Source organism: Leucoraja erinacea, chromosome 2, assembly GCF_028641065.1.
Source record: "Leucoraja erinacea ecotype New England chromosome 2, Leri_hhj_1, whole genome shotgun sequence".
Taxonomy (NCBI): Eukaryota; Metazoa; Chordata; class Chondrichthyes; order Rajiformes; family Rajidae; genus Leucoraja; species Leucoraja erinaceus.
In genome coordinates this window covers 120,321,820-120,349,473 of record NC_073378.1, presented here as the reverse complement: position 1 = coordinate 120,349,473, position 27,654 = coordinate 120,321,820, and the positions used below count along the sequence as shown (strand labels likewise).

The following is a 27,654-nucleotide window of genomic DNA, read 5'->3' as shown; positions in this document are numbered from 1 at the left end:
CGTTCCTCCGCCCAGGACTGGTGGTCTACACTCCCATTCTCGGATGGGGAGACATAATGCAGCCCTGCACCAGGCGCTGCTGTGGGCCCCCAAGACCCGCTCTGATATGACTCCCGACCGAGGAACATATGACTCCCGACCGAGGAACATATCATGTTGGAGCATCTTCTCCATAAGATGGGAGGCATCTTCTCCCAGCGGGAGGCGAACCCTCCCGGCCGGACTCATCCGAGTCAACCGGCCTGTTGGACTTGCACTTGGCCTTCCCGACCCGCGGCGTAGCCACAGTACTCTCCATGGGCACCGAGCCCGAAGTCGCTGGCTGTATTGTCAGCGACCGCGATGGTGAAACGGACTGCCGCCCGCTGACCGCACTCCCGCGGTCTTCCGAAGCGGTTATCCCTGCAGCCCGTCGAGACTTCACCGTTGCCTTATCCAGGTTTGTCCGTTCTTGAAGCTGCAACAAGAACGGAAGACGAACAACCGCAGACTAAGTTCAAGAACTTACCTGGACGTCTTTTAAAACTTACCGCTGGTGGAGCGACGCGCCTACCAGCCAATCAGAGCGCCATGCGTTAGACGTAATGACGCGCATGCGGGCTGACGGGCTCTTCACGTAGTCGCTCACGTGACTTCGAAGTAAAATAGAATAAACTCCATTTCTATTCATTCCCTTTTAAATGAAAAAGAATAAGCAGCCTTCTGTGATGACATGGAATCCTTCCACCAGGAAAAAATAATAATTGCACTACTATGACTGGATGCACGTAAATATATTTATTTATTGCTCATATTCTATGTCGCTCTTCTAGGGAGATGCTAACTGCTTTTCGTTGTCTCTGTACTGTACACTGCACAATGACAATAAAGTTTGAATCTGAATCTGTAGCAGGAAAATTAATTGAGAGTACAATGTAATAGCGTGTGTGCGTGGGCGTGCGTGCGAGTGCGCGCGTGTGTGTGTGGACGCCTGCGCAAGTGGAGGAATTTCCCAAAATAATCAGAACAACAAACACTACTGTATGTATCTCGGTACATGTGAAAATAAGCTTAACTGAAACAAAGTAAAAATGTACTTCGTGAATATATTGTAATCTGAGGAATCGGCAAAACTATTTAATACCTCGACTTTTTGATTAATAAACAAATCCATTTCAAACGTTTGGTTCGTCAGTCAACATTTTGTTGTTTACCAATGCCAGAGTTTATAGTCATGTTTACAATTTACATAAAACATATTGTATGCTGTAAATTAAAATCCCATCAAAAGTAATCACTTTATATCACTTGGTACACTTCAGGGTTCTGCCAGTTATTCCTTAATTATAAGTTTCAAAACTGAAAACTGTTTGTCCTGATGTTTCTTATACATATTTCTTATGCAAGTTCATGAAACATACATCATTTAATACAAACTTTTGAATTTTACACTCACATTCTTTTTAAATGTAAATTTAAAAAAGGCACAGTTAGCTCTGTTGAACAATCTTGGTTTCAAAGATTCCCTAATGATGTAACATTTCACCATGTTATCATGCGTAATTTGAGAAGCCCCTATTCGGATTAATTGTGACCATATGTAAAAGGCCTGCAATCTGGTACACAACGCTACTTTATCTATGGTCCGTTTTGCCCATTTTCCGCTTGCCAACGAAAAGATGTTTGGGTTTAAGATCAAAGACGTGTCGATCAGCCTCTCCTTTCTTGCCCATGCGATTCATATCCTGTTGGGAGTTCTTCATCATCTTCCTAACCTTATTCAGCATCTAAGCAAGGAACAAAGACATTCATGTCAAGAAAAAGGGGAGAAAACAAATGGAATAAACAATATTGTTGTAGCTATAAGATTTCCAAAAGGTTGACCTGTGTGGGTTTTAATATCTGAAGCATCCATTGTTTACATTGTTCAAATTTAAATGCTACCAATTCACAATATTATACCATTGAAAGATAGTGGTTTTGAAACCTGCAGCAATTGAGAGAATTTGGGTTTGAGGAATGCCTCAAGTTTAATGTGCAGGGTAGATAAAAAAAAACAGTTAACTTACACATCAATGCACTGTTGAAAGGGAGTGAAGTACAGGTACATGGCACAAGATGCAGTCTTTATATACAGCGGTCAACTGACCAGAGTGATACCTAAATTAACAATCCAATGATTGATTTCAAAGTTTTTCAATTATAGCCATGGAATTTAAACACAATTAATCGGCAGCAATTTTTCTTTGTAAAGTACCGGGGAGTAAAAAATTGGGTATACCCTTTAACACCAAAATGTGCTGAGAAATTTGCACTTATAAGGAGGTAAACTTTTGAAATGTATTCCCTGCTGATTTAGTTACTGATTGCATTCAAGATTGAAATTGATAAATTCTGGATATTCGACAAATCAAAGGTTATGGGAAAAGGACAAGAAATTTGTGTTGAAGTAGATCAACCATAACGTTGCTGCATGGCATGAGCTCAAGGGGTTGAATAGTCTATTCTAAAGCCCACAGAACAGATACTGAAGTGAAGCAGAAAGCATGGCACAGTTCATACCATCAATGCCCACACAGTGTCAACAACACCTAATGTAGATAAGCTATCTTAATGACAGAGCCCTATCATTCTTTACCCCACCCACTGAAACAAGGTGGAGGTTGTTTGAGCAATTATCGCGTAGGCAAAAGCACCCGAAACTTCATCAAATGAAACAAGGTAAAACAATACCCAAATCTTCAGCAGACACGTCAATCATTCCACTCTCTGTTCAAGGATATAAAAGGCGCCTAAATCATGATTCCAAAGATGATCATATCCCACTTGAGAAATTAGTCACCGCTGCCTTGTAGTTCTCTGGCACATCCCTTAAATGACCAGTTTCCAGCTCAATCAACGATGCACTAATTTCTGCAGAACTAAAATGTACGACCAAGCATTTTGATTCTCTATACTCTACTATCAGTTTGGGTACGAATTGGAACAAACCTTTTCATCACGCACACCAGAAAGATCACGGGGAGTACGGGAAGTGCTGCGGCTGCGTGTTTTAGATGTTGGTGGTTGAGATTCCTCACGCTTGCGCTTCCTGGTGATACTTCTAGATCGTCGAGCTTGCTGTGCATAGTGTGTCTAAACAGTGCAAACAAAAATGGATTGAATCCACATTTAAGTAGCTTTCAAACACATAATATAAAAATGCCATAATGCATTAACTAAATTTAATGCAATAGCTAATAATTTCAAATGCAAGTGTTAGGCATGTGCCAGAAGTTACGCATTAATCAAGGGGGTATCTTTACCTCAAGACCTGCTAAAACAAGCATTCTGAAATCAAACTAAATTATCCGTATAATCTGGATAAGAAGTGCAGTCAGATTATAAATTGAATTAGGGAACTAAATAAAACGGATTTCTGACATATAAACCTCACCAATACTAAAGGAGATATTGATAAATAACTGGCTACAGAATCAAAATTTGTAATAAACCATTCAATTTTAAATAATATGAATTGATCAACTTTACTTCATCATTGTTGGTCATATCCAAACCAAGCGATCCCATCTCCTTTTCCAATGTTTTTTGTTCAACCTGTAAAATATTGTTAAGCACAGAATTACAAAATATTTGACCACTAAACCCCATCGCTATTATACAGCAATAATGTCAAGAGTTTAAATTAAAAAAAAACAATGTAATAAATACGGATTTTGTTCTGAATGACAATGAAACCACATTTGCGACAAGCAAGGAAATGAGAACTGTTGAAGATGAAAAATTCACATTGAATCATAGACCTCAAATGACAGAGCAGGAGGTACTCCAGCTTTTTGTATCTATCTTCCGTTTAATAATATGCAGTTCCTTCCTACATGGTAAGATTAGTGTGCAGGTCAAAGATCTTAGAGCGAAGCAAGATAGGTTACTCTCACGCAAACGTGAGGTACGCTCATGGGCGGTTTCATGGGTGATTACAGGACACATTTTAGCAAGCTGACTCCGCCATCTTGTTCCGCCATCTTGCACCGCTTTCTTGGTCCCGCCTTCTTGCTTCCGGCCAAAGATTGGATCCGCAGCGGGGAGAGGGAGTGCAAGGCCCGGGGCAGCGGGGAGAGAGAGTGCGGGGCCCGGGGCAGCGGGGGGAGAGAGTGCGGGGCCCGGGGCAGCGGGGAGAGAGAGTGCGGGGCCCGGGGCAGCGGGGGAGAGAGTGCGGGGCCCGGGGCAGCGGGGAGAAGGAGTGCGGGGAGAGAGAGTGCGGGGCCCGGGGCAGCGGGGAGAAGGAGTGCGGGGAGAGAGAGTGCGGGGCCCGGGGCAGCGGGGAGAAGGAGTGCGGGGAGAGAGAGTGCGGGGCCCGGGGCAGCGGGGAGAAGGAGTGCAAGGCCCGGGGCAGCGGGGAGAAGGAGTGCGGGGAGAGAGAGGGAGGGAGTGCGGGGCAGCGGGGAGCGGGGAGTGCGGGGCCCGGGGCAGCGGGGAGAGAGAGTGCCCCAAGACAATGTTTCTTATTTACAATGTTTCTTATTTAATGTCCCTTGTCTAGTCTGAAATAAAGTTCATTATTGGTTTAGAAGAAATATAATTGTGTGTGTTATATACATTTATATAATTTCATGTATGTGTGTTTATAAACATTTTATTCCTTAACAAGAATCAACAGAATTATGAACTAATTGAATTATGAATCTAACCCTATAATCACGCACAAAAAGTCCCCCCTGTCAATCACCCTGCGAGTCGGTCGGTTCCGGTTACTACAAAATCAACTCAAACACTGCTTGTGAGCCATTTAAAAAGAAATGATTTAAAAAACATTAAAAAAGACAATTACCAGAATCAAATTTTATTCTTGACAAGAAGTTTGAACTGACAGATTTATGAATCTGACCCACACAAACTGTTGCCCCGCAACATTGATTACAGTGCGAGTCGGGTCGGGTTAGGTAGGCTCAGGTTGCTAAAATGGGTGTGGAAAATGCCCATGATCCCCCTCCATAGCGTACTACACGTCAGTCCATTGCATTTAGCAGGAGTAGCCTATCTTGCTCCGCTATAAGATCTTTGGTGCAGGTTATGTTTAGCACATACATTGCACTGTACTTTACTCTGTTGCATATTCTAGGACATACACCAAAAGCATAAACTGCATGGGGAGAAGTGATGGGGAAAAAAGTCCTATCCTAATTTTTAAATAAAAACCTTAACATGAATCTGAAAGAGAAAAACTCCACAACTGTACAACTTTTCAATGGTAGAAGATTTTGGGCAATAATCATCATGGTATTGAAAACAAATTGATGAACGAGCACAGGGAATTAAAGTGCGTGCAATTATTTTTAAACACAGAGGATTGCAACGGAGCAGTATGTTCACTGCTAACTCTGACTTTGCATTTAATAGGAATGTTACAAAATGTTGAGATTTTAAAAATCAAGCCAGTAATTTATCCCATCAGATAAAGCATAAAAAGAAGTTTAATTTGATACCTAATTCACTTTCATATCTTCAGTATTAAAAAAGTTATGGTCATTTTCATACTCAGAAATTAGCATCTTGTTCCCTACTGCTTTTCCATTAACTTAACACAAAAACCTTGTTCGTGGACAGTCAATTGAAATAAAAGCCCGTAACTTTCTTAAAAAATAAGAAAACTAAATGAAATTTTCAGTTATTATAGATTGAAGCATTCTGAAAAAATGATACATCTTACTTGGATGACCTGTAATTAAAGCATATAATTAGTTGGTTACCTAATTGGAGATAATTACAAAATTAACCGTTGTGACGGAAATAGTAATAAACACCCAGACTGCCTTGAAAATTCAAAAATGTGATATTCTCAAGATCAGAACTTTATTATTGTAACGTTAGATAGTAAATACCCATCAAAAAAAATCATATTGATCAGTGTCATCAAATCAATTAAATTCATCTAAATTCAATTACTAGATCTAAACATCTATCCCATTCTTAAGAAAAGGCTAAAAATATTTTTTTTAAATAGCCAAAGTATCCAAATAACAAACTGATCCCATTCACACAAGAATTCACAATACATGATTTTCTAATGGAAGGAATTGAATGTTTAATTCCCATAAATTTTACTCTGTTGGTTTATAACACTGCTGGAGGCAAGGGTCGTTTTACACAGACATCTATTCAAAATCCACAAACATCCACTCTCAAGATAATCAAAATAATTATTTCTTACACAATCATGTCATAAGAACATCTAAATTATCTATATTTTATGTTATTGTCTATCCATGATCAATATTTTCATACTAAATCCATACTAAAAACTATGTATTGTGGAAGTTTTCAATCAGATATTTAGTATGAAAATATTGATCATGGACAATAACACAAAATATAGATGAGTTAGATGTTCTTATGACATGAATGTGCAAAAAAATAATTAATTTGATTATCTTGAGAGTGGATTGTGATAGATCGGAATGTGGCTGCTGCCATTATTTAAGCCCCGCAATATCGGCAGACAAGACACGGCCGATATCGGGGCGTATATAATATATTTCGGATCATCAGATTAAAATGAAACCACACCAAAAAGCAAGGTAAGATGTTAAATAAATGAGATAACTTTTGTTTTGTCATGATGTGGAAGTCCTTGATGTTGATTTTGATCCGTGATGTTGAAGGCGTTAGAAGTCGCATTTACCTTCAATCCAGCGATGCAATCGACCAGCAACTTCAAACGGGAACGGAACGATTTTTTTCATCAACTTGTAGTCTGAGCAAATACCTCTCCGACAACCAATACAACCCTGCATTTTAATCCCCCCCCCCCCCCCCGCAGTCTCCGGAATTGCACGCACAGGCAGTGGGCTGATCTGGAGCGCCGCTGATGCTAGGTTTTGTAACAATGTTACATTTAACTGTGCACATGTAGAGATCAGGAGTTAGTCCAATTCATTTTGGACTAGGTACAAGGTAGACACTTGCAATGGCGACCTTACTAGTTCTGTAAACTCAAACTTAACGTCAAGGTTGGAAAACTGGAAGTGACCCCCAATACTCTAAGATATTATACTTTTGGCCTTCAGATATATAGCAAGGAAATAGGCCATACAGTCCACCAAGTCCACTCCAACTAGTGATCACTTCGTACACTAGCACTATTCTACACACCAGGGACAATTTTAACCGAAGCCGATTAACCTGCAAACCTGTATGTCTTTGGAATGTGGGAGTAAACTGGAGCATCCGGAGAAAACCCACGCAGTCGCAGGGAGAACGTACAAACTCCGTACAGACAGCATCTGCAGTCAGGATCGAACCTGGGTCTCTGGCGCTGTATGGCAGCAACTCTACCACTACCGCTGCACCACCGTGCTGCCGTCAAGCATAGGCACCATATGACCTACTGTAAGAAAACATGCTAGAAATGTCATATAAAGACAAAAAAGAACTTGCCTTTTTAGCAGTCCTGGGCATTTTGGGACCTTTTTTGGTTTGTTTTTCTCTGGACAATAATATTCGCATCTTTTTCTTCTCTCGGATCTGAGCAGCCAACTTTCTAATGTCTCTCATTTCTTCATCATCGCTCTCAGAATCTGAATCGTATTCTCCTGCCAATTGTTTCAAATCTTCTTCTTTTTCCAAGTTTTCAAGTTTCTGAAAAGACGCATTCATGCTATTATTTTAAAACTGAACTTCAGATCTGAAGTAGTTGAAGAATGACACACAAAGATGTACACTAAAATAAACTTTCAACATTGACGATATTTTCATACGAACTAAAGAACTTAAAAAAAACTTGGTATTCTATTCCATGTAACCATATACATGAAGTCAACAGCTCACAAATAATAACATAGGCTATTTGATTCAGATAAATATAATCTATCAGCATCAAGGTGGAAAGTACAACCCATGTTTATAAGTAGTGAAGTGTAGAACAATAATCTAGTGATAGCTACTGCATGAACATTTAAGGAATGGGAAGAGCCATGGGTTTGGACCAATGGTAGTATCAATTATTTATTGATCCGATCGGCCCCAATTAAAACAAATTGGTTCCTTTGGCTGATTGGGCCGTAGTCCAAAGCCACAAATTTAAGAAACTAACCAAAGAATCCGAGGAGATGAGAATATGTTTCATTCACCCAACAGGGGCCAGTAGAATTAACAATTGAAATATATTCTTTATCTGTAAAACCTTTAGAAACACATTTTTTCAGTGTTTAATCTTTGTTTAAATTCCTATAAGCACCAATAAGAATTCTCCTTTCATCAGGATGAGACCCGATTCACAATTATAATTGCAATACAATCGACTAGTTTTTTTTAATTGTAGATTTATGCAATGACTCAATGTTTAACTTCCATGGTATGATTCAGACGTGTGTTTAGACCAATCCACCAAGCCTCTGGGTCATGAAATTAACTACAATGTTACTGTACATAGAGCACAAGAACAGGCCCTTCAGCCCACAATTTCTGTGTTGAACATGGTGGCAAGACCATCACTTTTCTACCACATAACTCATCCCCCTCCATTTCCATGTCCAAATATTTTAAATGTCATTAACGTATCTTCTTTAACCACTGCACCCACAGTGCCGTCCAGGCACCCTTCATCCTTGTCCTGCACATATTCTTTACATTTTGTACCTCTCACCTTAATGCTATGCCCTGCAGCATTTGATTTTATTCATCCTGGGCAAAAGATACTGATTGTCATTTAATGTCAAAATTGTACACATCATTTTACACCAAAATAAAACGACAACGTTGAGGTTTTGTTTGGGAATTTTAGCCGGCCTACAAAATGATCTTGACAAGAAAACTAAACTAAATTAAAATGCAAGATTTGAACTCACCTTCATAATTTCAGGGTCGATGTAATCAGCCACATTATGACCTTCCCATAATTCAGGTACAAGATCTTGCTTCTCACTCTCATTCATCAAATCCCAGTATTCTAAATGAAACAAAAAGGTACCTTGATCCATCAGTAACAGTATAGCTACCACCAACAAAAAGATAAACAAAGCTCAGTTTCCAGTGGACATTCTGTGTCTTGACTAAATTTTGTCATTGCTGCTGGAAACCTCTGGAAAGGATTATTTCAAACTGGCTTTCCTTTGAAGTATTGGGCCATCAGAACTCTATGCCACGTTATAAAATTTGCACGAATCTCGTAAAATGTTCATACAAATGTTGTGGAAGTGCCAAGCTTTCAGGTTTGCCTGTAAAAGCAGAACCGTAAAATTTTGCAGAAGAGGCAGCGCTACTTATGATTGCAATTTAGTGGATAAGAATATTAACAAAGAACTCCCAAACATGTTTTGCATATGAAAACATCCCAAAATTTCCACACGAAAGGAACTCATTGCCAGATCTGACCAAGGTAATGTACCTCTGACTAAATTTTGCTGGGATTACTAATCATAGGTAGACTTACAAGATGCAAAAGTCACTGTTGTGCTATTCCCCCACGACTCCTCTACAAATTACCATGCAAATGGGCTTCTACAGTCATAGAATAAGAATGTTCATACCTGCTTCTAATTTAAACTATTGTTACCTGTTCTAGATCTCCTCTAAATAAAATATTTATATGAATTGTATATCAGAATTAAACTTTTTAAATTATGATTTCCACATGTTACAGATTATCAGAAAATAGCAATTATTCCAGAAAAACACTTACTCTGGAGATCCAGAACATACTCATCACCCATCTCCAGCTCCAAGTCCCGTTCCTGTCAGAAGAGAAAGTTAACATGAAAAAGTTGTTGCAGAAATTGAATCAACAGTTTACAACCTAAAAATCACACCCACCGATTTACGTTTTGGCCCATCCACTTCCATTTTTCTGCGTGTGGTAGCTCCTTCGGGTATCCAGGCAGGTCTCTCCTGAAAGAGTACAAGAGAAATGTTATGTTTTCTCATACCAGTTTAACACAAGATGTCATAAAACACTAGGTTTATGCACTGCAAAGATTAAACTGTTCCTGGTTCAAAGATTGCTTCATCTGCAATAATTCAGTCTGGACAAAGATCTCAATTAGTCATGGTACCAGAAAAAGGCAGGCAAGAGAGAAAATATAACACAAGGATACTTCCTACAGGGAGATACAACAAATTACTGAATCTTGCAGAACACAAAGTGCTGAAGTAACTCAGTGGGTCAGTCACCAATTGAAAAATAAATGAAAAGGCAATGTTTCGAGTCAGGATTCTTCTTCAGACTCCAAATTCATGTACTTCCTACAGTTCTCCCTACAGTGATTCTGCTGAAAAAATATTTGTGAAATTTCCAAATGAATGCAATACACTCAAACAGCTGACTCTCAATCAGGGCTCCGTAAGGAAGGCTGACCAACTGGGCAAACGATATGAAAGATAAAACTTGTGAGATAGAAATTAGTTTTATGACAGAGGTTATAATTGAACACAGAACATGTCAACTGAGTAGCAGGTCTTGGGAGAGGATGAGAGAGGGGAGGATGAGTTGGGGAGTGGGGGAGATGGTGAGGATGAGTGAGGATGAGAGTGGGGAGCGTGAGTGTCTGACCACAATGATTTAAAACAATCCCTCCTGCCTATAAATGTTTAATACAATCCACAATTCCTGTTCATGGCACTGTCTAAAAGCCAATTAGACGTTGTTAACAAATCAGCTTCCACCACCTCCCCTGGCAGAGTGCTCTAGCCACCTACTCTGTGTAAAATACTTGGTTTCATAATTTTTTTAATCTCCTCCCAGACTTTAACAACATTAATAACATCTATTCCAACAGTCAAACAATAGAGCCTAATTAAAGCAAACACACAGGGTGGGTGGTAAGATGAAATTAAAAGATCAACTGCAGTCACCGAGTCTATAAACGTATACTTGGAATTTTATAAGAAATGTATTATAGATTGTACCTCAACACATGTTCAATATGTATATTAGAGTGATGTCAGTAAAGTGCTTGAACTCACCTTCTGATCCCTTTTTGATGGGACAGCCAGATGTAGCCTGTTTAGTAAATCGTTCACCTTTCTACCTTTCATTTTCGACTCAACACGGTGAGCAAGCAGTCTATCACAAGCCTGACAATTTGTAGAACAATTTTAATAAATTAATAATAGCATTTACCAAGGCAAAAAAACCCCAATGTAAATAATAAAAATCACAAATGTCAACAGAGCAAAACCAAATGTTGATTAATCCTGTGGACTACTTTAAATTACCCCGGACAAGTAAGGCAACATGGTGGCACAGCTGTTGAGCTGCTGGCTCACAGGTTTGGTTCAATCCCGACCGTGGGTGCTCAATGTGTCAAGTTTGCATGTACCCCCTGTGTGCTTTAGTTTCCCCCCCACTTTCGGGTTGGTAGATTCCAAATTGCCCCCAGGTTCGCCAAATAGTAGAATCTAGGGGGAGTTGATGGGAATAGGGAAGAGAATAAAATGGGATTATTGTAACTGGGTGCTTTAGGGAAATTTCGTTCAGACCGTGGTCGGTACAGATTCAGGTACAGATTCAGGGGACCAAATGGTCCATTTCACTGCTGTACGATACCGCAATGGTTGCGGGAGGTAGCATATTCCAGTTTTAGAAAACTTAACTGAAAACAAAATAATTTACTGTAGAACTTTTTAAACTTCGTGGCACCTTCAAGCCCCTTTCTAGATAAACTAGTGCAGGTTGACTAACTAAACCCTTCTTCAAAAGAGTTTGTAGAGGTGTTGAACAGTTGACATAATACAAGATTACAATACAGCAAATCAAAAAGAATATCTCAGAATTAAATTTCGACAGAATGGAAGTTTCCAAGTTTTAATTATTACATCAATTAATAATAATGATGCAGAAAAAAAGTTTACACCAAAAGGAATCAAATGTAAACTATGCCTAAATTGAAATTAGAAATTCAAATGCAGATTCACCTCAGTTTTAACTTTAATGACACCTTCTTCTGTCAAAGTACTCGTTTCTGTGACAGTGATCCCTTCTGCCATCAAATCTGCAAAGACTTTCTGTAAGAAAGGATAAATTATAACTGTGGTTAAATTGTCATAGTTTACACTGAACAATGAAATACTAGCGCCATTGTGTTCTTAACTCTGTCATCATGAAATGGATAGTGTCAAGTAGCATTTGATTAAAATTAAAATTGAATACAAAGAGAGATGACAGCTTCATAAATGGCAAGAAAAATATCTCCTAAAATAGGTATCTGTCAAGCTATGTGGCACGATGCTGCAATACGATACTCAAAACTACTAACCTTCTCTTCTTCAGAAAGTTCATCGATCCTCTTCACATCAGATTTATTTGCAATAATAATCAGGGGCTGAAACAAAGGTCATTAATAAAATTAAGTATGAACATTTTGCTTCTCAAAGAAAAACTGATTGCAACTTCACGTATAAAATTTCAAAAGATCAACATAAATGGGCAATTCATTTCAACAAAGCCTCCAAGTATCCACTGCATTAAAAGGCACATTCTTGCCAATACAATATCCTCATGATACACATAACCATCCGAATGTAGATGCTCAAGATTTCCTCATTCCATCTGCCTCCCATTGTTATTAAAACTGAAAATATTAGATCAAGATAAAAGAACCCAAACCCGTGGGGAGACATTTAAGATGCATGTAGCGCAGAAACCCCATGTACATGTCGATGAAGTGCCCGCCTATACCATTCTGAGGAAGGATCCATGATGAGCTGAAATTGTGGACGATCTCTGACAACGATGCATCTCTGCCGATGACCTCAATGCCTTTTATACGATTTTGAACAGGCATACTAAGTTTCATCTCATCCCGTCTCCCCATCCTGTTGGCTCAGTCATAGACATCTCAGGAGTAAATTTAGCAAGTTCAGGTAATGACTGATGACAGACAGATCTTAGGGTCCAATTACATAGCTACCTGAAAGTTCCATCACAATTAGGTAGAGTGGTAAAGACAGAATATGCTTGCCTTGTTTGGTTGCGACATTAGGTGGAAGAATCAAGAATTCACAGGTGCAGCTTTATAAACATTTAGTTAATGGTTCAGTGGTGCTTTATTTGTCACATATTCAACTAACTGCATAGAGAAATTCATTTTGGATATATTACACGTGCGTGTTTTGGAGCCATTTCCAAAGTCGATTCGGCCCGCTCGCTCAAAGTACTGGAGCAGTTCACGCAAACCAACTTGCCTCCCCTCATCTGGTCATCTTTGTATCCCAAGGGCACCTCCTGTAGCCGACCTTCAAGGCGTGTTTAGACTGCATGTGGAATATTATGTGTAATTCTGGGCCATCAGATGATTAAGGAGGACGCGATAGAAATCGCCAAAATTATGAGAGGCATAGATTTCCTAGGGTAGAAATGTCAAATGCATAACGTAAGAGGGTGGTGGAAGCAGATACGATAGTGGTGGAAGCAGATACGATAGTGGTGGAAGCAGATACGATAGTGGGATCTGGGAACTGCAGCCAATCCCGGGGCACGCAGGCGATCTTGAAACTGCAGAAAACTAATTGAAAAACACGTGAAACTATGTATTATTACTAATTTAGTTAGTATGTGTTATTACCTCCATTTATTAACTATGGCGATAGATGTGGCCCGCCATCCGCTCACAAACATGGGTTCTGGCCCCTATGCTAAAAAGGTTGCCGACCACTGGACTAAACCAAACCCTTGATCCTGTCGCACCAGCCTTTTTTCAAAATTTAGCAACTCAAAATGGAGGTGCGTCTTCGACAAAGGTGCATCTTCATTGACGGGAAATACAGTATTTCTTTTTAAACTGTTACCCTGACAAATTTGGTCTGCTGCATTTAAGACATTCGTTGCATTTCTCCACCTCCCTCGCTTTCCCTGCCATTATTCTTTGCAAACAAATACACTTGCTTTCTCAGCTTTTTCAGTTCTGATGCAAGCACTTGACCCAAAACATCAACTTGCCGTTCACAATTAAAATTTACAATAAAATGTTACACATTCAAAATTAAAGCTTTACCTTGTTGGCAAAGAGGGGTCTGATGTTTTTGAAGAGATCCAGTTGCTCTTCGACAGTATGGCCACACTGTTCAGACACGTCCATCACATACAGTACAGCAGCACGGAGATGAGCCAGGGCAGTGATTGCCTGCATCTCTATGGTATTCCGCTCCTCCAACGGATGATCCAAAATGCCTGGAGTATCAACCACCTGAACCAGAAGGACTATCACTTAGTACTGGCTTGATCTCCTATTCATTCACTTTTCATTTAAAAACTAATAGCAACATGATACATGACAACATCGTAGCACAACTTCCAAAGAAGCTGTTGCAGATCAGTCATTGGTAAACTGAAAACAGTTGTAATCATGATACTGATTCTGGCAAATGCAAATGTATACTTCCATTCAGTCCTAAAAAAGGCAGCCATTTGTTACAACCCTCTGCCTCCTTATTTCATATCCATGTGACCACTGTCATTAATCCAATGGACTTCAATGCTTATAAAATATATGGCACTGAGGCACTGAATCATTTGAGTTTTCTAAGTTTATATAAATATCAACATTCATCAATATCACCATTATGAAAAATAACTTGGTTGAACACAACTTGCCTCGCAAAAACTGCAATCATTAGATACACTGTTAAAGCACCAATTAATTTCCCCTCAGGTGTGCTTTAAATGTCCTACCACTAGGCCAAAAGACCGCAACTCTTTTCCCATTTTGTAACCCTCCAGATAATTGTATCTAATATTGTATTCCAAGTAAAATAACTGGGTTACTTTCTAAATTAAACACAGTCACCACTAAGTATCTCTCTCAGATTCATGTATATTCTATCCAAAAAGAAAAACCCAGTCTGAAGGGTTTTGACCTGAAATGTCCAACTATCCATGCTCTCCAGAGATGCTGCCTGAACTGCTGAGTTTCTCCAGCACTTTATGTCTTTTTTATTAGCCAGCATCTGCAGTTCCTTGTTTCTAATATCCTATCCAGCGCCTCTATTACTTTACAAGCTAGGTGTGTTACAAGCTTAGTCAGACCGTTTTCCTCTTACTCTTTTTTTCTTTAGAAAACGTTTCTGGCGTCTCTTTTATGAAACGGCAAATTTACAGTCTCCCATTCTCACCCCTTTTCTGTATTTGGCTTGATTATCTCTGTTACCATTAAGCTTTTAATATTTAAAATTTAATCTCTAATCTTTGGTCAAGAAGGAGGGTAGCTCTGAATGACCTCCCTTTCCAAAATGTGCTCATTTTTATATCCAGATTATTGCTTCTGAAAAGTTCCCTCCACTTATTTATCAAGTAATTACCAATTTTTGATTCTAAACGGGTTGGGGGAAAAAACCCTTTCGCCCAGTTCTATTAACATGATGTTATTTAATAAGAACTGTACCGTATCAATCAAATCTACTACATTCATCACTCGATGAAGGTGTCCCTCCAAGATCACATCGAAGAGCAGTAAATAGCTGCAATCCAAAATCAACCAAAAAGTGATAATTTCTTTACATACAGCTGTTGAAATAGTTGATTTCTTGACTTAGAAAACCAAGAGAAAAGATCCATCATTCCTAACCCATTGAAGTTGAATGAAATAATTCAAGGAATATGTGGATATGTGAACTATATGTGAACTGATATATTTCTGATGACCACTAGTACTAGGCCAGGACTAGATTTACACCAAAAATCCAGAAATACATGTTTATGAACACTAACCTGCCAACGCAGATACTTGTAATCCATGTGCCCCACAAACAATGACTTTGTGGTGAAAGCATATGGTTGTACATCAACATCCGCTCGGGTAATCTGCAAGTACATTTTAAGTTAGTTAACTCGTGAATACAGATTTTGAAAACAAAACAGAATTTTATTTTTTTATTTTTTTAAATGCTGAGAATACATTTATTGCATCAAAATAAAATTCAGATCCGCTTCAAAATAGTTTAAATTGTTAGCTTAACCAATTTTTCATTGAAAGAACCAAATTTTTAACCACATACCAATTAAAGGGGATTAAAGAGGGATCTCAAAACAAGTTTTTTTTTTAAATTGGGCATATATCACTTTCAGGATTGCAGTTTTTAAACTTGTGTTTCCTGGAAAGCAATCAGTCCCATGTCAATTCCCTGCAAGTCACAGGAGTCTAAATGGCCCTTATCAAAATTCTGCCTTCCTTTACATCAAAAGAGATTAAAAGAAAGACAAGAAACCTTATAAATACATCATTACCAAAATGACATTTATTAGAGGTAGCTTTGAACTGATGACAATGTTTTTTTATAATGGTTCAAATGCTGTTATAATAAACATTGGCATTGTGTAACCTCGCTCTTTCTCCACATGCAAACGATTTATTTAACTTTTATTTACATTGACATTCTTTACAATTTTACTTACTAATTTGCTTGATCAAGAATTGAGAAATGAGGTGCATGTTTTTAAAAACATATTTATGAAACACGTTTTACATTACTATGACTTGAGCTGCAGTGAATTTTAGAAAACTGTTTAAAAATTGAAAAAATGAAAACAGAATGTTCAGTAAAGAAACCAGGTTATCAATTGAACAGCACCTTTGTTCCACAAAAAGCAAAAAAGATGCATATTCAATTACGTTCATATGTTCTATGTCTTATCTGTCATCAATGTTCTCTCCAGTGTGCTCCTGTTTCCTCCCACATACCAACCACACGGGTTTACGGGTTAATTGGAGCTCTGTAAATTATTCCCAATGTGCAAGAAATGGGTGTAAATATATGGTAAGATTGGACTAGTATGGATGAATGATCAATAGTCAAGGTGGACTCGGTGGGCCGATGAGCCTGTTTCCATGCTGTACCTCTAAACTAAACTTTATTTCCCAGCAGAAAAACATCGATGAGATCTCTGTTCTTCCTCACAGAATCTTTTTAAAAATCTAGCAGAGGCAAATGGAACAGTTGTTTAATGTTGCATCTACAAGAATTACAGGTGCATAGAAAAGACTAGGCTTGTATTCACTGGAGTGAAAAGACTAGGCCCGTATTCACTGGAGTTTAGGATGAGGGGGTATCTTATAGAAACATATAAAATTATAAAAGGACTGGACAAGCTAGATACAGGAAAAATGTTCCCAATGTTGGGCGAGTCCAGAACCAGGGGACACAGTCTTAGAATAAAGGGGAGGTCATTTAAGACTGAGGCGAGAAAAATCTTTTTCACCCAGAGCTGTGAATTTATGGAATTACCTGCCACAGAGGGCAGTGGAGGCCAAATCACTGGATGGATTTAAGAGAGAGTTAGATAGATCTCTAGGGGCTAGTGGAGTCAAGGGATATGGGGAGAAGGCAGGCACGGGTTATTGATAGGGGACGATCAGCCATGATCACAATGAATGGCGGTGTTGGCTCGAAGAGCCGAATGGCCTCCTCCTGCACCTATTTTCTATGTTTCTATAGTGCAATATTTTCTCAAGTCCACAATGAAGCAAAACAGCAAATGAATATGCTCAGCTAAAAGTGAAATTTGTGAATGCTATTTTCTAACTTGTTGGAAATCTACCAACTGACCAAACTAAATTGCTTTTTTTTTTCATGTCGCAAGAATAGAAGAGGATTTTCTGCTGGGATACAAGGCTGGGGAGGAATGCAGAGTTCACACCTGTTAGCACGTGGCTGCATGTAGCAGGTGTGAACAATAAGGAACAGTCATCTCTATCCAATGAGATCTAACGTTAAAATAAATCTGGCTGGGGTACAAATATCTTCACTTAACCATCGAAAATTTCTTTAACTGCTCCCACTTAGGATAAACGTGGAGGTCAAACTTAGAGGGACAGTTACCTTGGGAATAATTTAACTATTGCTTTGAACAATGGACAAATTAATAATCATCACATTTTAAGCAGCTTTTCAAATACTACGAAGTATTTATCAATTAGCACTGTGGACATTCTACATTTTAAGTTAACAATTTGCTAATGTAATTGCAATTTGTTGCCAATACAAACATGATGAAATCACTTTTAAAACACGCACCTTATTGATAAAACTGGATTTTCCTACATTCGGGTACCCGCAGAGTAACAGAGTTCTTGTGTTAGGATCAATGGATGGAAGGCGAGAAAGATGCTGCCGCACTGAAAGAAATATTAATGCACTTTACAGAAACTGAAGTACTGGACATTCTTATCACGAAAGTACGCACAAACGCTCAGAAAAGCAAACTAACCCATCCTATTAATGACGAGTATCTGGATAAGAAGCAATTACTTTTTAACATATGAAATTTAAGTATATTTAATGAAAGTTGTCAATACATTTATTGACATTAATCTTCAAAATGTGGGCACCGCATCAAGATAATTTCAACTGCATGTCTGGGACTTGCATTCATTTACCTCACTTCAAAAACCTCTGTTACACTACTATAATTATAATGAGCAAGTGAAGTGAATCAACAATGGGTTGCTTTTGTGAATGTTTTTTGAAACAATGGATTTCACAGAAAAAATAGTTTTAATAATATCATATCAAATATCATATTTGATGCATCTGAGCTTTTTACAATAACTATTTTCAATAGCAAGAGTTGATGAATTTCAATATGCGGTTAAGAGAAAAGCAACTCTCTTCTGCTCTTCAAACATTGCCGCAGGATACTTGAAAACAATGTCAACAGACAAACAGGATAAAATAAATTTGCATCTCATGCAAAATGGAGGAGAATGTTAAGGTGGAGCTCGCCTTAGATGACAAAGAGTTATCTGTACCAAACACCATGAACAGGAGATTCAAACTGACGTGAACATTATAGGCAATTACTGCTGGTTGGAAGTCCACAACTACGGTACATATTAATAACTGGGGCAAAGAACTACAGTACATATTAACAACTGGGACAAAGTGATGGCAAGGAAATTTCTCCAAGGCATTAAACCAATAAAGTCAGCTTATACTTATTCCAAAAATGTTGAAGTACATATGGTAGAAAACTTAATGTCATCACAAAAACATCTACACAAAAAGATCATAAACGGTCATAAACGGTAATAAAACTTACCCTGTTCTAAATACTCCAAACTTTGTTTCTGTCGTTTGAGGATAGTGCACATACGACCCAGTGCCGCACGCTTCAGCTGTTTACAACGATACAGTGAGTCACCATATTTCATCAAACGTAAATAGTCCTTAGCGACACTAGTTGAAAAACAGATTTGTAGTTTAGGCTCAGTTAAATGTGTATAGTATAATCAAAAACTAATCGGCAGAATTCCTGAATGAGAAGATTTTTTTTTTTGACAGAACTAATTATCAAACACACCTTATTTGATAAAGAGGGAAAAATAACAAAAATTAATTTGCACTGCTCCAAAAACCTTGTGTGGTGTGGCATAACAGTTCAGTTAATGGAGCAGCACCCAGTGGATTGTATTATTGATACCGAGACACAAAATAAAATTTCACAATGGCAACTGACATCCAGAAATTAAATAAAGTTTGTAATTAAAAAAATGGGCCAATAATGATCATCATGATTACTTTTAATTGGCCCTTAAAACAGCCTGGGAGAACACTGAGTTCTGGGAACGGCCAGAATGATAATAAATGGAAGTGCTGCCAGTGATGTCAACATCCCACAAACAGGCAGATTAAACAGCTAAATATACACAGAATCACAAGCTTAGAATAAGTAAATCACCATCATACTGTTGCTTTTTCTTAAATGTTTTGCAGACTGTAATAGTAACAAAACCATCATCGCAACTGAAAAACAGTTTTAGTTCTATATACACCACAAAAACATCCAGACTGTAATTTTGTTAATTATGTTTGCAGCACTTGGGTTAACTTACTCATTATGCTTTTTACATACCTTCCCTCCAATTAACCTACAATAGCCCACCCTTTACCAACCACAAAAGGTTGCATTAACCAGGTTTTAATTGTACTGCTTGGAAAACTCATTTCCAAAATAGATAAATGTGGCATGCAGCAAAGTTAACACCCGACATGTCATTTGATCAAATATTACGTTAATCAATGGAAGAATTACTTTAAAGAATACATTTGATTTTAACTTCCTTTTAAAATAACCATGATCAACTCTGTCACAACTATTAGACCATATGGAAAGCTACTTAACCTCAATTTAGTTGCTTGAATAGGAAAGACAGGCAATTGTGTATTTATTAAGGTACAAAGCCCTACAATGCAATAATGCAAAGTCAGTTGAATTAGGGAATTAATCTTTGCTCAACACTCAAATTGCAACACAGCACTGTTCCACTGCATATCCAAGTACTTCAGTTTCCATTTATCGAGTATATGAAATTTAAAACCATTGCAATTCATCTTGCATGATGGAAGGATATAGATATAGATCTTACTTGTCAATAAGGTTCTTTGCGATGTTTATCTGCCCCAGTGCCAGCTTGTAGTGATCTTTGTCATACAACACATTCATCAAGTCAGCATAGAAAGGGTGTACATCCTACAGGGAAAGATTATTTTTTATCACAATTCCTGATGCATTCTTTGAAATAGCTGCTATAAATGATTCACATATTTTAAGTTATTTGATATACTGACATTTCATGCTATTGATCACATTTTTAACAATGAATTTTTCAGGTTGAAAATTAAATTCTTGAATTTTAGCACCTTTACTAAGCCAATTGTATCATTGTAATGGCTGCATTAAAACATCAATTGGTGACAAAAATAAATTTCTGTTGACATTTTACATCATTAGCATTATCAAAAGTAATCTCCAATTAACTACAGGATTAAAATAGCATTAACAGTAATGATTGTAAATGCATGTCTTTATTTTAAGAGAAGACAAACTAAAAGTGTATATTGAGATATTGAATAATGCAGGGAACAGATCCCTGAAAAAATGGACATAATGCAACTCGAGCATTAAATCTTTGGAAAACTAAAACGGGTGGGAAGAGGGGGAGTAGAGGGGGGAATTAAGGACCTGCTGCCAGGATATTGGCCTTATTTCATAATGATGGCTAAAAACACAATATTATGCCATTTATAGTCTGATTAAAAATCTTTGCACTGCTATCACATTTTGTGTTAACCCCACAGAGTATTGACTCATCATAGTGTTTCTGGCACCCCAGTCTGAACAAGATAGCTAATTCTGTCATATTTTAATACACCCATAGGTTGTGTACCTAAGTGGTGGGAATGCGATACCAATCTCTGCTCTCCACACTATTGCTTATATTCTGACATGAACCCCTGCCTCTTACACTGTGCGCAAAGAACTCAGTGAACGTTCCTGTCCTAGCAATGAATCACCAAAACCCATTGTTGCCTCAGAGAAATCTCTGGGACAGGGAGAGATGGGCAGTCAAACAAAGAGGGTAATGGGCCTGTCCCACTGTGATTTTTTTCAGCGACTGCCATAGTCATAGCAGGTCACTAAAAAAACGGCGACTGAACCCCCCTACGACATTGTCTACGACAATGTCTACAACAACCTACCATCTAGTCGACGTCAAGCTACACACAACCGGCGACCCGTTCATACGTCCACCTACGACAAGGTAAGACAATTCAGTCGCTGGTACCTGTCGCTGGTTAACTTAGGTAGTCACCAATGGGATTCACTGACGTCAGCTCCGGTGACAACCTATGTCACCTGGCGACAACCTACGTCATCCTGGTGACAACCAACATCATCCCGGCGACAACCTATGACAGCACCTGCATCAATGGCATCATGCCAACTGTCGCCGAAAAGTTTTGAACATTTCAAAATACAGCGGCGACCAGAAAAACGCTACAATTCTTTGAGCGACTGAGGAGATTACTCACGACAATACAGGTGACATCCTGGCGACCATGTGGCAACAGCCTAGTCGCCTGTAGTCCCCTAAAGAATCGCCCAAGTGGGACAGGCCCTTACAAACAGCAGAAGTGGCGATTGCAAGCTCCGCCACATTCAAGAGAATGTGATATAGACACCATAGGCCCGGAGCAGTCTGTCAACACATAGAGTATCCAACAATCTGCTTAAGGTGCAATCACAAGCTCCATGTCAGCATTGAGCAGCCGTAGCACTTTCTCTAACCCACCCTCTCCGGCAGCCTCTCAACACCGAACTGTGGAATGTTTCATTGGTGTGAGAGTGCCAGTGAAAGGCAGAGGTCTCAAATAGGTTCACAGCATAGAAATGTGGAGCTACCATTATGTAGTGTGACAGTGAGGCAGGCTACCGCAAAGTTGAAACATACGTAATATTAATTAAAGCTTGTAACCATGAACCATAACAACTATGTAAATGGGCCTCCATCTGTGCTGTTTTCACACAGGCTCCATATGCATAACACATTGCACTTCAAACATTACGCCTGACACAGAAACGGCGTTCTGCTCCAATTTTGGGACAAATCCTTAAGTTTGGGTTAAGGGTCCAGAGAAATATACCTGTTTGGCTCCTGGAATGACGGACTACATTTACATGGGATTGGAATTGCTCTAGTGCTGCTTATATGCTGTCTGCTTGGTCTCCTGTGACAGAGCACAGAAGCCATTTGGCACATCAACCACTCTTTCAAACAGCAGTCCTATGGTCTCCCCCCCCATGGGTCTGTAACCATTTCCTCTTCAAGCAATGAACAACTCTCAAAAAGGGACTGTAGAGTTTAGATACCTGCACCTAATCAAATATTACATAAATTAGATAAAGGAGCAAATATCCCTATGTCTGGAGTGTGCGGAATTATCCTGTGTTGCTTTTCTTGACTTGCAGGAACTAAATACAGAATTTTGTGCATCCAGTATTCACCCTCCCAACAGTTTGAAAAGAAAACTTCAGAAGAAGAAGAAAAAAAACAATTCAATACTCATAAAATTATCTTTAATTTACCACATAAATATGTACTTAATAACTACGTAACTACATGCAACATTGTTAGGAATGTTCAGAAATATTTCACCCTCAGAGCTCCCAAAATTAGGTAATCTAATCAAGAACCACCAATTATTCTACTTGACAACCAGCAAATATTTAACATACTGTGGTTTAGGCTCCAACCACTAAATTACGTCATGACTATAACATACTAAATTCCAAAGCTGCATATGTCAGAAAATAAGTGCTTACAATTTATTCGGAATTAATTGGAATGTATTTGTATCTGCAGACAAAAATAACATATAGCACAAATATGCCAAATTTAACACTTCCCACAACAATAAATGACTTACGTCAAGTTTTGGAAAATCAGTCAGAATCTCGGAAAGACGATCATGATAATTTTGCTGTGTGAACTTGATCTTTCGCATGTAAAAGTGACGAATTCTGTTGATTTGATAATTTTTGTGAATCACAGTTGGAGTCTTGCGTTGGGTTTTTGACAATGTCAGGTCAATGAAATCCTGATGCGAGGAAAGAAAAGAACGTTTGACAAACAGCCGCAATTCCAATCCAAAAGACAATATTCTACATGTTTGAGCCATAAATCTACTTGTAATAACATGCTGAGAAGCTCCTTTGATAGATTATAGCAGTGTTAAATGTAATCCATGTGGTACTTGAATGTCACATTAACATTATCAGATGTTTTATTTACAACATTTTTTGACTTTTCAAATTAATCCACTACATCATTATATTTTCAACAGCGCAGGACTAAGTAGGAATATATTTTGAATGATTAAAGCAAATTGTACGCTGCCTCACGTTCTAAATATTATATTCAAGAACTTCTCCCATGGGACATCATCTGCTTCAAATCAGAGCAGAATAAAATTCAAATCAGTGGAAGGGAATTTACAAAATTGGAGGCTGCCATTTCACCCATCAAGTGCATGCTAAATGAAAAAGATCTGCACAGCATATTCAAATCTTCTATAGTCCAGGTTCAGAGCTCATTAACCAAACATCCACATACGTTTCAGCATGATGAGAATTTCTCTCTGCCTCCCCTTCTGGCAGCAAATCCTATTGGTCCTTCCAGGTGGAAAGAAAACGTAGACACTCCCCACCCCCAAAATACATCTACCGAGTACTTTAAATCTATGCCCATGCTTTCTGAATGCTCTGCTAATGGAAATAGGTCTTCCCTATTAATTCACGTTTGTAGACACTTTTAATTTAAAAAAGACACCAACTCATCCAATCTTTCCGCAGAGCAACAATGTTCCAGTTCTTGTAGCCATCAGGCGATGCAGGTTAATATCGTTTCAGCATCCCAAAGTGGGAAAATCTTGTTGTGCAGGTCCATAGGAATGTAATGGTAGCAATAGCACGGGTAAGTACAATGGTGAATAACTTTTTTAGAAAGCTGGCATTCATTGCAATAAACAAAATTAAAGTCATGATACAACCTTATGAACGTTGGTTCAACCGCAGCTGAAGTATTGTGTGCAGCTGTGATCTCTAGGAGGCAGGTATTTTGCAACATTTTATACTAGTTTAGAGATACAGCACAAAAACAGGCCCTTAGGTCCACCGAGTCCACACCGACCAGCGTACCCCACACACTAACATTATTCAGAAGAGTCTCGACCTTAAGCGTCTCGTCACCCATTTCATCTATCCAGTCGATGCTGCCTGTCTCGCTGAGTTACACCAGCATTTTGTGTCTATCTTCAATTTAAACCAACATCTGCAATTCCTTCCTACCTCCCAGCTACAAATGTGTACGGCTTTAGAGTGTGCGAGAGCCCACGGGGTCACATGGTGAATGTACAAACCCCATACAAACAGCACTAGCAGTTAGGATGGAACCCGGGTCTCTAGCTCTGTGAGGCAGCAACTCTACCGCTGCGCCGTGAAATTATTAAAATGTCTGATCCATTAAAAGTCATTGTGCAATAAGCAAGTTCGGTATTCCGAAAAACGCAATGAATCATGGGATTTGTCAAAGGACATTCGCGATAAAGAAAAAGCAAACGAAGAGCTAGCTGTATAAACTGTGTATAAATTCTTATCTTAATCATAATTTATGTGTAAAAATATATTTAATCTGAGGGACGGAGGTGCCAGGTAGCGGGAGAGCAGGGTGTAACAGCGAGAGCGAGGGGGCAGATGCGAGTGGGAGACAGGGGGAGAGACTGGACCAGCTGCGTGACGGTGCCTCATCAGCAGCCAGGATCGAACCCGGATCTCCGGCGCCACAAGCGCTGCCGAACTGCCACTGGACCGTCTCCTCCCTCCCTCTCCGAGTGTCCCATCCCGAGAGATGTCCGGGGCGATCCCAGACGGACAGGACACGGGCCCGTGGAGAAGTGCCAACCCCAGCTCAACTCCATCTGCCCCGCCGGGCCAACCGACAGCCCCGGACCGACGGGACACCAGCCCGGAGCAGCAGCGGCCCCAGGCCCACAGCCAGCGTGGAGAAGAAACGGCAACTCCAGCCCAAGCCCACTCCAACTCCCGAGGAACCCACTCCCCGAAGGGCCGGGTGCCACCAGTCGCACCCACCCAATGCCGGTGAAAACCGACCACTGGACATCAACGGGGACACACACAAAATGCTGCAGCAACTCAGCGGGACAGGCAGCATCCCCGGAGAAAAGGAATGGATGAAGTTTCAGGTCGAGACCATTCTCAGAAGATGTTGCCTGACCCGCCAAGCCACCGCAACACCCCGTGTGCGTCCCTGCCGATGACCAACGCTCGGCCCCTCCCAGCACCGAGGGGGCAAACCGACAGCCACTGGACAAGCCGAGAGGCGCAGCCGATGGTCCCCGACCCGCCCAGGAGCTGGAGCACAGCCGAGTCGGAGCCTGCGACTCCCTCCGCGCTGGCTGCAAGCCCAGGGCCGCCACTGCTCCGGGCCGGCGCCCCGCAGCCCAGGGTCATCCCGGATCACCCCTGGACATGGACAGGATACCCAGGAGGGGACGGGAACGTCCCAGCCCGGCCCCAACCACGGACGAAACGCAGGCATGCACACACACAGCAGCACAGCTGTGGGGAATGTTTATCGCAAGTGACATATGACCTGCGCATACGCAGTCGGAATACCAAACTCACTTATAGGGGGGTTGCACATAAGGTCATCGGGTCAAAGGGCGTAACGCACGGAGTAGCCCAATCCATCTGGAGGGCATGGCAGCCTCCGGTACACTGTTAATACGCGATACGCATACTTTCTTACCTGTTAAAAACCACCGTAATGGTCGATTTTTGCGCTGTAAATAATTGTGGAAATCAAGGTAACTGTGAATTCAGAATTCCAAAAGTGAGGTGAAATGATGGTAGAGAGAAGCGACAGCTAAAGGGACAACAACAGCTAAAGTGGTTGGCGAACATTGGCAGATATCAAAATTGAAAATATTGGGAATTATCGTGTTTGCTCACTGCATTTTATCAACAGTAAGGCATTATTTGTGTTTTTTCTTGATTCCTTTGGTATCTAAAAAGTTTCAGAAATGATAAATCTGTCTGTAAAATTTTAAAATCTCCCATGGTTCTCAGGTGGGTTTTTACATGCGAATACAAAAAAAGGTCTGGAGCTAAATTTATCATTTAAAAAATCTCCAGACTTACAAGTGGTGTGTGGAAAAATAAGTTTTCTATCATTATGCTATTGAGATGTACATTTTGGCAAATAATAAAATGGCCTGACAGCTTAAACACCCACTCCCTTTCAAAGATATTATCAATTTGCTGAGGTTGATTATGTCCAATTAACAGATAATTATGCCATTCCTTAGCTTGCAGCTAGATGCAGGACGATTGTTCCCGATGTTGGGGAAGTCTAGAACAAGGGGTCACAGTTTAAAGATAAGGGGGAAATCTTTTAAGACCGAGATGAGGAAAACATTTTTCACACAGTGGTGAATCTCTGGAATTCTCTGCCACTGAAGGTAGTTGAGGCCAGTTCATTGGCTATATTTAAGAGGAAGTTATATGTGGCCCTTGTGGCTAAAGGGATCAGGGGGTATGGAGAGAAGGCAAGTACATGATACTGAGTTGGATGATCAGCCATGATCATATTGAATGGTGGTGCAGGCTCGAAAGGCCGAATGGCCTACTCCTGCACCTGTTTTCTATGTTTCTATCTGAGAAAAATCTAATTCAAAACCCAGGTATGGTTTGCGATTTTTTTAAATTATAAAAATGCTCACCATATCCTTGCCGACCATTAAAAACATCTATCTATATATGTATGTGTAGGAAGGAACTGCAGATGCTGGTTTACATCGAAGATAGACGGACACTAAATGCGAATAACTCAGGCAGCATCTGTGAAGAGAAGGAATGGGTGACGTTTCGGATGGAGAACCCGAGTTACTCCAGCATGGTGTGCCTATCTTATATTATATCTATCTAAGAACTGGTTTCAATTACAATGGGATAAATGCAACGTGTTGTTGCTGCTGAACGGGGCCGCCCGGACCTGGGGGAAGACACACGTGTGCGGGGCCTGGCAGCTCAGCTCAGGCCCGGCGCCCCCGGGACAGACATAGACACAGACAGAGCCGCCGCCGCTCTCCCCCGTCCCGCTGCCATGCCAGGCCACTCCGCGCCTCACCCACCCCACCTTCCCCTCCCCTGCCCCTGCCCTGCCCGCGGAGCCGCACCTTGGCACTCGGCACCACCGTGATCTTCTTGAAGTTGTACAACGCCATCTCCGCTCCGCTCCGCTCCCTCCACGCGTCCGCTCCGCAACCCGCCCGCCCGCCGGGGCCGCCGGGAAGGTCCTCCCACACTCCGCTGGTCCTCCCACACTC

General features: G+C 40.1%; 1 protein-coding gene across 1 annotated transcript; it reads right to left on the bottom strand.

Annotated features, from left to right (window-relative positions):
• Positions 1-1,094: 1,094 nt before the first annotated feature.
• Positions 1,095-27,654, bottom strand: gtpbp4 (GTP binding protein 4). The gene is made up of 17 exons (XM_055664745.1): positions 27,505-27,654; positions 23,176-23,346; positions 20,334-20,437; positions 19,007-19,143; positions 17,983-18,083; positions 15,680-15,772; positions 13,968-14,159; positions 12,231-12,296; positions 11,890-11,979; positions 10,939-11,049; positions 9,790-9,864; positions 9,659-9,710; positions 8,826-8,926; positions 7,417-7,617; positions 3,511-3,576; positions 2,971-3,114; positions 1,095-1,766 (listed from the first exon to the last, which is right to left on the bottom strand). The coding sequence occupies exons 1-17, from the start codon at positions 27,550-27,552 to the stop codon at positions 1,614-1,616; spliced, it is 1,905 nt and encodes a 634-aa protein (XP_055520720.1). The 5' UTR covers positions 27,553-27,654; the 3' UTR covers positions 1,095-1,613.